Source organism: Gorilla gorilla, chromosome 7 (genome assembly GCF_029281585.2).
Source record: "Gorilla gorilla gorilla isolate KB3781 chromosome 7, NHGRI_mGorGor1-v2.1_pri, whole genome shotgun sequence".
Classification (NCBI taxonomy): Eukaryota; Metazoa; Chordata; class Mammalia; order Primates; family Hominidae; genus Gorilla; species Gorilla gorilla.
The window spans coordinates 148,471,658-148,482,478 of record NC_073231.2 but is presented as its reverse complement, the minus strand read 5'-3'; the positions used below and the strand labels follow the sequence as shown (position 1 = coordinate 148,482,478).

The window sequence follows — 10,821 nt, the reverse complement described above, 5'->3', positions numbered from 1 at the left end:
CAGCAGCAGACCAGGTTGGCTTTGAGAGTGGGGGTCCCCCAGGTGCTCCCGACCTCCTTGTGCAGGTCTAGCCCCCACCCCCTTCCCCTGTTCCTTCCCCCACTTGCATCCCCAAGCCATGATGCTCCAGTGGCTGTCAGGGACGGGCACGGGGTGGGGGTGGGCTGGAGAGAGGAGCAGGGCAGGCCCCTGTCAGGAGAGGCCCCCGCCCCAGGTGGATGGGAGTCAGCCTGGCCTCCTTTCCCGAGGCTGCAGTGCGGGGGTTTGGTGAGGGCTTCTGGGGCGATAATTGGGCAGCGATTAAGTGTTCCTGGCAGCTGCGGCTGTTGCCTGTCACCTGTCAGCTCAGGCCTGCATTCACAGCCTCTGCAGACCCTGCTGGAGGGGGTTGGGGAGGGGAAGACGGGGCTCCGCGTGGCACCCCTGACGCTGCCTGCCCTCGTGCCATCCAGTGCAGGCACTGTGCTCTCCCACCGGTCTCGGCTTGGCCACTTCTGGCTTGCTGTTTAGCAGGTGACAGGGGTGGTGATGGGCCACAGGGCATTGAGCAGAGGACACCAGGATTCCCCACCAAGGGCCTGGCTCCTGCCCAGGCCTGCCTTGATCACCGGGCCACCTTGGGTACTCACCCTTCTCCAGGCCTGGCTCCCTCCACACAGGTGAGGGAACTGAGGCAGCGGCACCACCTATGACCTTGGCTCACGTGTCCCCAGTCCTGCCTCCTTGTCAGCTTGCTGATGCCTCGGGTGGGGGTGGCAGCTGGAGGCCACTGCTGGCCAGAGGCCTAAGAGCTGTGCCCTGGCGGGGACGTCAGGGGCCACATGGGCTTGTAAACCCTGGCGGGGCTGGCCCCTGGTCATTGAAGTGCTGGCTCTCACAATGGACACACATGCACGGTCAGTGCCCAGCACCCAGACAACACCTACAGGCTCAGGCTGGCCTCAACCCGGACATGTGGCCCTCAGTGACCACCGGCTGCACTCACCCAAGGCTGCTGGCGTCTGCCCGTCCCGCACGTGCCCACCCAGCTCCTCTCCCCGGGATTCCGCAGTAGAGAAGCGGGAAGGTCCCTGTGCTGGAGACTTCTCTGCCTGGCTCCCCCTCCCAGCTCCGCGGTGCCCCTCCGCCCTCCCTTCTCTGTCCGCCCACTTACCTTTAATTAGAAATGCCAGGAGAGCCATTTTTGGGGAGTTTTTTTGCCAGAAAGACATTCCCCCCAGGGGCGGAAGGAAGGAGGAGACAGACTGGCTCTGAGGCGGGGAGAGGGCTCCCCAGGAGAGCTGGTTGGGGGGGGGCTCAGAGGGTTGGCAGGGAGTGGGGATTCCAGCAAGTGGGCACCTGTGTGCCCTTGAGTGCCTGAATAAGACAGGGGATGCTGGGGGGAGCTGAGGGCTGTGAGTGGGGGGTATGAGTGTGTATGTGGGAGCTATGAGTGGAGGGTATGAGTGTGTGTGGGGGAGCTATGAGTGGGGGGGTATGAGTGTGTATGTGAGGGTGTGATTGGGGGCATGAGTGTGTGGGGTGGGTGTGAGTGGGGGCTATGAGTGTTCAGCATGTGTGTGTCTGACAGAGGGAAAGGGCAGCTGGCAGCAGGAACAAGATGTCTTGATTGTCAGCGATGATGTCCTCATGGCCCTCTGGCTGTGGGGAATGGTGTGTGTCACCCCTGCTTGGGTAACATCAGAGGACCTGAGACCCATGCCTATCCAGCCAGCACTGGAGTAACTCAGGAAGGGCGTCCCTACCCCCGCCAGGTTGCCAGGGAGGCAGAAGGGACCTCCCTCCCGAGGGAGTCTCGGCTTCCGGAGCCCCGCTCCTTATATGGTGCTTGGCTTCCCTCTGCCTCTCCTGATGCACTGTGCTGCCAGCACCGGCCCCCCTCCCTCTCCCTCCTCGCCTCTCCTCCCTCCCCTTCTCCTTTCCCTCCTTCCACCTCCCTCCCTGTCTCCCTCTCTCCTCCCCTCTTCCATCCTCTTAGAAGTCTTGGAGCCTCTGGCCAGGTTCTTGATATAGCCAGGGTCTTCAGGGCCCAGTTCCCTTCACTGCGGGCTAAATGTCCCCTCCATGTCCTCCAAACCCCAGCCCCCCAGGTAGCAGCTGTCAGATTTCCCTGGAAACACAGAAAAGTATTGGGCCTCACCAGAGACCTGCGTATGGGGGCATGGGGCAGCCCTGTCCAGTCACTGCCACATGGGCCCCTGTCACCCATGCACACCAACGCCAGGGCCAGGCAGAGAGAGCCTCTGCCTGGCTGTGCGTCCCTCACACAGAGCCCAAGACCTGGACTCAGGACCCGGGCAGGAGTGAGTGGGAGCTCAAAGCCACATCTGGGAGCTCACATGGAGACTTGCTGAGCCCCTGGGCACAGAGGCTGATGGTGAGGGTCCTTCCCGGGCTCAGCTGCACATCCTGCAGAGCTGGGCGGGCAGGGTCAGGGGCAGTGAGGACCCAGGAGAGCAGTGGCCAGCGCCAGCCCCCTCCAGCCCCCCAAAGAGAGAGGCGAGTGGAGAAGAGGAAGCCCACCTTGGGACCCTGGGAGGCAGCAGATGACAGCCCGCCCAGCGCCCGGGAGGGGGCGTGGGAGGGGCGCCCAGTGCCCGGCTCAGTCCCTCGGTCCCCGCAGGCTGAATGAGCCCCGCCGCCCGGGGTGGGAGGTGCGGAGCGGAGGGATTAGTCATCCCGGCCCCGCCATGTGTGCAGGGGGTGGGACCTCCCGTCCCTTGCCGCCCGGGAGCCGAGTGGGCGCAGGGCGGGGCCTTCAGGGGCGCGGGCGGGGCGCTGGCGGGGAGCCTGCGGCTGGGCCAATGAGAAACCGGGCTCGGCGAGCCGGCCGCCCACGGGCCTCGCTGGCTGCATAAAGAGCCGGCGGCCAGGACTCAGCGCAGAGCTCGGGCGCCGCGTCCTCCCTCCGCAGCAGCCGAGCCGGACCTGCCTCCCCGGGCGTGCTCCGCCGGCCCCGCCGCCGGCCCGCAGCGACAGACAGGCGCTCCCCGCAGCTCCGCACGGGACCCAGGCCGCCGGACCCCAGCGCCGGACCACCCTCCGTCCGCCCCGAGGAGTTTGCCGCCTGCCGGAGCACCTGCGCACAGATGGAGCTGGACCACCGGACCAGCGGCGGGCTCCACGCCTACCCCGGGCCGCGGGGCGGGCAGGTGGCCAAGCCCAACGTGATCCTGCAGATCGGGAAGTGCCGGGCCGAGATGCTGGAGCACGTGCGGCGGACGCACCGGCACCTGCTGGCCGAGGTGTCCAAGCAGGTGGAGCGCGAGCTGAAGGGGCTGCACCGGTCGGTCGGGAAGCTGGAGAGCAACCTGGACGGCTACGTGCCCACGAGCGACTCGCAGCGCTGGAAGAAGTCCATCAAGGCCTGCCTGTGCCGCTGCCAGGAGACCATCGCCAACCTGGAGCGCTGGGTCAAGCGCGAGATGCACGTGTGGCGCGAGGTGTTCTACCGCCTGGAGCGCTGGGCCGACCGCCTGGAGTCCACGGGCGGCAAGTACCCGGTGGGCAGCGAGTCAGCCCGCCACACCGTTTCCGTGGGCGTGGGGGGTCCCGAGAGCTACTGCCACGAGGCAGACGGCTACGACTACACCGTTAGCCCCTACGCCATCACCCCGCCCCCAGCCGCTGGCGAGCTGCCCGGGCAGGAGCCCGCCGAGGCCCAGCAGTACCAGCCGTGGGTCCCCGGCGAGGACGGGCAGCCCAGCCCCGGCGTGGACACGCAGATCTTCGAGGACCCTCGAGAGTTCCTGAGCCACCTAGAGGAGTACTTGCGGCAGGTGGGCGGCTCTGAGGAGTACTGGCTGTCCCAGATCCAGAATCACATGAACGGGCCGGCCAAGAAGTGGTGGGAGTTCAAGCAGGGCTCCGTGAAGAACTGGGTGGAGTTCAAGAAGGAGTTCCTGCAGTACAGCGAGGGCACGCTGTCCCGAGAGGCCATCCAGCGCGAGCTGGACCTGCCGCAGAAGCAGGGCGAACCGCTGGACCAGTTCCTGTGGCGCAAGCGGGACCTGTACCAGACGCTCTACGTGGACGCGGACGAGGAGGAGATCATCCAGTACGTGGTGGGCACCCTGCAGCCCAAGCTCAAGCGTTTCCTGCGCCACCCCCTGCCCAAGACCTTGGAGCAGCTCATCCAGAGGGGCATGGAGGTGCAGGATGACCTGGAGCAGGCGGCGGAGCCGGCCGGCCCCCACCCCCCGGCGGAGGATGAGGCGGAGACCCTCACGCCCGCCCCCAACAGCGAGTCCGTGGCCAGTGACCGGACCCAGCCCGAGTAGAGGGCATCCCGGAGCCCCCAGCCTGCCCACTACATCCAGCCTGTGGCTTTGCCCACCAGGACTTTTGAGCTGGGGCTGACTCCTGCAGGGGAAGCCCTGGTCCAGCTGGGTGCCCCCTCGGGCTCCGGGCGGACTCGCACACACTCGTGTCATCCAGATGTGAGCACCGCACCCAGCGGCAAAGAGCCCTCCCCCCTGCAGGGCTCCACCCATCACCCTCCCTCCGTCTGTCTTCCCGGCCTGGACCCCACCCTCCACACTCTCAGGCCATCACAGAACACCCCAGCTTCCTCATTCTGCTACAACGCCCAGGCCCTCTGGACATCCAGAAAACCAGGTGTCCGGATGGCAGGGGCCAGCGGCCACCAAGCTCATGGGACACCCAGAGCAGAAGCTAGGGCAGAGCCAATGCTGAGGGAGCCTCGACTTCCGGCGCCGCCGCCCTCTCCCGGCATCCGCAGAGCCAGCTGACGCCCTCCCTGCCTCCCAGGGCAGCTGGCCGGCCTCGGGCAGCGCGGCCCCCTCCTCCCAGGGGAGAGTAGAAGTCGCACACGCAGCAGCAGCAGACCTGATGTCCCGGTGCTTCCTGGCCCCTCAGGTGAGCCCCTGCCCCAAGGCAGTACCCGCTGTGGGGCATCTGAGAGCTGGCGGGATCCGGAGGCTGTTTTCTAGGAGAGCCCACTGAGGCTTGGACCCCCAGCAAGTTAGCCAAAGGGATGGGGTGGGGCTGGCATCATGGAAGGGGGCATTGGGGAGAGTGGGCCGGGTGGGAGGCAGGGGCAGTTTGCTGAGCCAGCTCTCACATGGACCCGCGCTTTCTCTCCCCCAGCTCCAGTGATTCACGCCTGCCTGGAGAAGAATCAGAGCTCAGCTCATGACTCACCCGTGGCAGGCGGAGGGTCCCAGAGGGGCTGAGTCCTCAAATCCGGCTGAGGCAGCAGCCGGCACCATCAGAGCCAGGAGAGTGACAACAGGTAACGGAGTGCCACCCTTCCACCCAGACCCCACCATCAGCTGTCCTGGCCAAATGAGCTCCTCCCCAGACCCCAGACACCCTGGGGCTCAGGCCACTCCCCAGTGTTCGGGCATGCTGGGAGGCTTTGACGGGGTCAGGGGGCCTCTGCCTTGGAAGACCAGCGCCATCCACCGGCCCCAGCCCCTCCCGTGGAGCCCTGGCTACAGTCCTGCGTGGTCCCTCACTGCCCACTCTCCTCTTCTTTCAGGTCTCAAGGTTCCCACAAAGTCTTTGCTGCTGTGCTGGGCACCACCCACCCCTCACCTTGCAGGCTGCCTGCGTGGGAGGCGAAGTCCCAGGACAGCCCAGAGGGGGTCTACAGAGAGGAGTCAGCTGCAGCAGAGGGCAGGAGCCCCAGCTTAGCCCTGAGCGCCAGCACGAGGGCCAGGGCCTGCCACTAAGCCCGCCCCGCTGGTCGCCAGCTGCCCGTCCCCCCAGAGCCACTGCAGCAGGAGTCGGGCCCTGCCTCCCTCCCAGCAGGGAAACCCCACCCACTGCCAGGCCATCCTCTCTGCCAGAGGCTTTCATGAGCCCCAAGGCTGGGGCCACAGCTCCTACCCCTGCCCAGCAGCCCTGAGCTCAGCTGCAGGAAGGACATCCCAGAAGCCATGGCTCCTGGGGCGCTTCCAGGCATTCTGCCCTGCCCCGACACCAGAACCCTGGTGCTGGTGGGCCACTAGCGTCTGCAGCCTAAGCAGGGGCTGGCTCAGGGTTCATCGTTCTGCCTTGTCCACTGGGGGACCAGCCCTGCAGACCACTCTGACAAGTCTTCAGCCCACACCCTGCCAGCCCCACAGATTTTATTTTTGCACATAAGCTATAACCAATCCTCAAAGCTGGCACAGGCTTTGGGGAAGCCCTGGAGCCTGTGAAGACCCTGGAAACCTCATGAGGCTGTGGCCAACCCCTGCCCCTTGCCCCACACAAACCAGGCCTTAAATGTCGGTCCAGGCCCTGTGCACCTTACCCCAAAGACAGACTCTTTTTGTAAGATTTTGTTAATAAAACACTGAAACTTCCTGGAGTTGCTTCTTCTGTGTGCTTGGGCTGGGCAGGGGTGGAGCTGCAGACACAGGTCCTCCGGCCCAGAGGGTGACCCTGGAGACCCCATGGGTGTAGTGAGAGGTCTCCGGGGGCTCGGGGGAGCACCAACAGGGCAGCCTCCATCAGGGTCCTGGATCCTCAGGGGGAAGCACCCTCAGGGATCCACACTGCAGCCCCACTACAGCCCCACTGCAGCCCACTAGGCCTAGCTCAGCCCTGCCTCCAGGCCCGAGGTGGCCATCAGTGAGGGTGACTGCTGACTGGGGCAGCCCTGTTTGTGCTGAGCTCAGGCCTGCCCCTCTGTAAGTCCTACTGGCACGTGGGGTGTACAGCTGGGTGCGGGGATTACAACTAGGGCTTGACCCACACAGCCATCTCAGGCTCCGGAGCCCTGCGGACCTAGTCAGTGCAGACCCCAGCTGGGAGGGGACCCTGGCCATTCCTGGTTGCCAGATCATGAACTTGGTCTCTCTGAGCCTCAGTTTCCTCCTCTGCAAAACAGGGCATCTATCCTCAGAGCATCTGTGCTGAAGAACTTGGAAACAAGGGTCACGTGATGCCCTGCGGGGCATCAGCCTCCCCTGCCTTTGTGGGGACACTGGATTCCGAGGGGCTGCGTGAGGTCAGCCTCCCCCGCCTTTGTGGGGACTCTGGATTCCGAGGGGCTGCGTGAGGTCAGCCTCCCCTGCCTTTAGGGGGGCACTGGATTCCGAGGGGCTGCAGGAGGTCAGCCTCCCCTGCCTTTGTGGAGACACTGGATTCCGAAGGGCTGTGGGAGGTCAGCCTCCCCCGCCTTTGTGGGGACTCTGGATTCCGAGGGGCTGCGTGAGGTCAGCCTCCCCTGCCTTTAGGGGGGCACTGGATTCCGAGGGGCTGCAGGAGGTCAGCCTCCCCTGCCTTTGTGGAGACACTGGATTCCGAGGGGCTGCAGGAGGTCAGACTCCCCTGACTTTGTGGGGGACACTGGATTCCGAGGGGCTGTGTGAGGTCAGCCTCCCCCGCCTTTGTGGGGACACGATTCTGAGGGGTTGCGCGACTTCAGACTCCCCTGACTTTGGGGGGACTCTGGATTTCCAGGGGCTGTGGGAGGTCAGCCTCCCCTGCCTTTGTGGAGACACTGGATTCCAAGGGGCTGCAGGAGGTCAGCCTCCCCTGCCTTTGTGGAAACACTGGATTCCAAGGGGCTGCGGGAGGTCAGCCTCCCCTGCCTTTGGAGGGGCACTGGATTCCGAGGGGAAAAAAGAGATGGCCTGGGTTAGGGATCAGCCCCTACCCATCAGTATCAGTGTTCAATGAGAAACAGGACTGACAGGAGACAGGAAATTCATTGCAAGGAATTGTTTTACTCAACGTAGAGGCTGCTGAGCCAGTCCAAAATCTACAGGGCAGGCCAGAACCTTGGGGAAGGGGCTGAAGCAGGCACATGAGGGTATTATTTCGTCTGCATCTTGGAAGCCCCAGCTCTGCTTTTATGGCCTTTCAAGGGACTCAACCAGGCCACCCCGGTTCCCAAGGATGCTCTTCCTGAAAGCACCTACGACAGACCTTCGGCACAACACCTCTGTTAAGATTTGATTGAGTGACTGAGAACAGTACCCCGGCCAGGTTGACCCTCACAACCATCATGGTCATTTGCTGCCGGAAGTTTCCCACCCCTCTGGTGGGGTTGCCCTGCTCCTGGGGATCCTGGGCCAAGCTGCGGGGTCAGCTGGTGGGTGGTGTCAGCTGAGCCCTGCTGGGAGGCCGGGTGCATTGCACTTGCAGGGTTCTGGCACTGAGCTCACTGCTCCTGCAGCAGCGAGGGGCCCTGGGTGAGCAGGAAACAAGAGGAGACTAAGCAGAGAGAGCCACCTGCTGCCAGGAAATGTCGTCACCCATGGCGCAGGGCGCTGAGCAGGGCTCTTCACGGTGAAACGGCCGCCTCCGCCCCACTCTTCCCTTGTATTTCTTTTAAATAACAAAGCCGCTGGAAGAACGGGAGAGGAAATTGGCAGGAACAGGAAGCTGGGCACCACTGTGCTGCCTGAAAGCAGTCATTTGTCTTGGAAGTACTACTTCTCACATGAAAAGCTGGAAGCTGTTGATGCTTTTCCCTTTTAGTAAAAAGTTACTCCCTGTAATTGTGGAACAGGCCATCAGAACTCTTCAGTTAACTGGAGGTGCAGCTGTGTCACTCTGTTCCCAAGGAAAGAGGCCGGAGGCTGGAGGGGTGGGTGGTCGGGGGCAGAGGGGCCCAGACCCTGTGCAGCTATCTCTCAGCCTGAAGAACAGGTCCCAGAACAGGGTGTTCCCTGCCATCGGCCCCTCTCCACCCCTCACTGCTCCTGCCCATCTAGTTATCACAGACCACTCAGTCTCACCCCTTCACTGTAGTGTGGGGAAACTGAGGCACAGAGACGGTCCTTGCTTGCCTCAGTTTGGGGAAAAGAATTGAGTCTGGGGATAGGAACACCCAGGAAGCCCCTACAGGTTCATCCCGCAGACCCAGTTTGGTGGGAGGCCTCTGAGCCAGGGAGCCCGGGTCAGATCCCCATAGGCGCAAGCGCCTTTCCATAAAATCCCGCCGGTCTCACGGAGCTGGTGTATGGGGGAGAGGGCATACACCTGGGCCCCTCTGTTGCCTTCAAGGCTCAACCGAGTTTAAGTCTCTCAGTCCCAGCAGGGTCACTGTTGAGGGCTGGTGGTGCCACTGGGGGTTGCAGGGAAAGTGATGGGCTTGGGAGAGTGTGTGAGTCAGTATAAAGCAAGGTTGCTATAACAGAGGCCCTGCAAATGTGGGGGGCAGTCTCCTGTCAGGGAAGCATGCAGCTGGCGGCTGGGTGCACCTGTTCATTCCAGACCTTCTGGGTTTCTTGACACTCCAGGCTGCTACCCAGAAGGGGCAAGAGATGGCCAGGGGCGTGCCACGATTGTAAAGCTGAGCCCAGGAACACCACGGCCACCCATGTTGCCTCTGCCCCTGCCCAGTGCCAAAAGCCTGGACGCATATGGGAAGGCAGAAGGAAGGATCTAGGTGGGCAACCAGTGGACAGAAGCCGCAATGCATTTGGGAAGGAGGAAGGAAGGATCTAGATGGGCAACGAGTGGACAGAAGCCACACTGGAAATTGTTTAGGGTGGTGTGTGTGCAGAGTGTGACCTCGGCCAAAGATGGCCTGGCCTCTCCCCTGGGCTCCTGGGAGGTCACCACTAGGCCCTGAACGTCCGACCTGGTAAGAATGTCCTAGTCCACCTGCGGCCTCAGGCCACACCTACGGTCCTATGTGACTTCGGTGGAGGCTTTGGGCTATGTGGCATCAGCTCTGCCTCCAGAAGGGCTGGAGACGGCTCAGCCATGTGGGCGCCAACCAGGACCACGAGACAAACCCCAAGGCAGGAGCTACCTTGGTTGTTGATGTTCCATGTGCCTTGACCCACATCACTAAGGGAGGGGCGGGGACTAGCTCTGTCCATGATCCCAGGGGAGGACAACCCAGAGCTCTGTGTCTGGACCCTCCTGGGCTCTGTCCCAGGCACCTCTTTCCATTGTGGTTTTATTTTTTATGTTTTTTGAGACAGGGTCTCTCTCTGTCACTCAGGCTGCAGTACAGGGCTACAGTCACAGCTCACTGCAGCCTTGACCTCCCAGTTCATGCCATCCACCCACATCAGCCTTGCAAGTAGCTGGGACCACAGGCATGCACCACCACAACCGGCTAACTTCTCCCTCCCCTCCCCTCCCCTCCCCTCCCCTCCCCCCTGCCCTCCACTCCCCTCCCTCCCCGCCCTCCACTCCCCTCCCTGCCACCCTCCACTCCCCTCCCCTCCCTTCCCCTCCCTTCCCTTCCCTTCCCTTCCCTTCCCTTCCCCTCCCTTCCCTCCCCTCCCTTCACTTCCCCACCCTTCCCTTCACTTCCCCACCCTTCCCTTCACTTCGCCACCCTTCCCTCCCCTCCCCTCCCTTCACTTCCCCACCCTTCCCTCCCTTCCCCTCCCCTCTCCTCCCCTCCCCTCCACTCCCCTCCCCTTCCCTCCCCTCCCCTTCCCTTTTCTTTTCTTTCTGAGATGGTGTATTGCCATGTTTCCCAGGCTAGTCTTGAACTCTTGGGCTCAAGGGATCCTCCTGCCAGGCTGATTTTAATCTACATCTTTTCCCCATAGGAATCCACAGTCACGGGTATAATGGCTTCCAGGGGCACTGGGGCCCTCCTAGAGAATCACATCTGAGGTGGCCGCCAGGAGCCTGGGCTTCTATAGTTGGTGTCGGAAGTGAGGGTGGCGCAGTCCTGTGGGCTGTTCCCAGCCTCCCAGGTGTCAGGGCTCTTTTCTAGTTGGCAAGGGTCTTTTAACTCCAGGGAGAGTTCAAGTTAGTACAGAAACTTAATAAAGAATCAAACCTGAAATATTATTATTTTTGTCAAGAAATTACATACGTTTTATATTTTACAGCATTTTAACACTGAAAAGAATTTGGCCAATTGGAAGCCATGGAGCACCCCTCATG

The 10,821-nt window shown here is 62.6% G+C and overlaps 1 protein-coding gene across 1 annotated transcript; it reads left to right on the top strand.

The window, feature by feature from the left end:
• Positions 1–2,793: 2,793 nt before the first annotated feature.
• Positions 2,794–6,314, top strand: ARC (activity regulated cytoskeleton associated protein). Its single transcript, XM_019031907.3, has 3 exons — positions 2,794–4,878; positions 5,110–5,254; positions 5,504–6,314. Exon 1 carries the CDS (start codon positions 3,090–3,092, stop codon positions 4,278–4,280), a length of 1,191 nt encoding a protein of 396 aa, XP_018887452.2. The 5' UTR covers positions 2,794–3,089; the 3' UTR covers positions 4,281–4,878; positions 5,110–5,254; positions 5,504–6,314.
• The last annotated feature ends 4,507 nt before the right edge of the window (positions 6,315–10,821 follow it).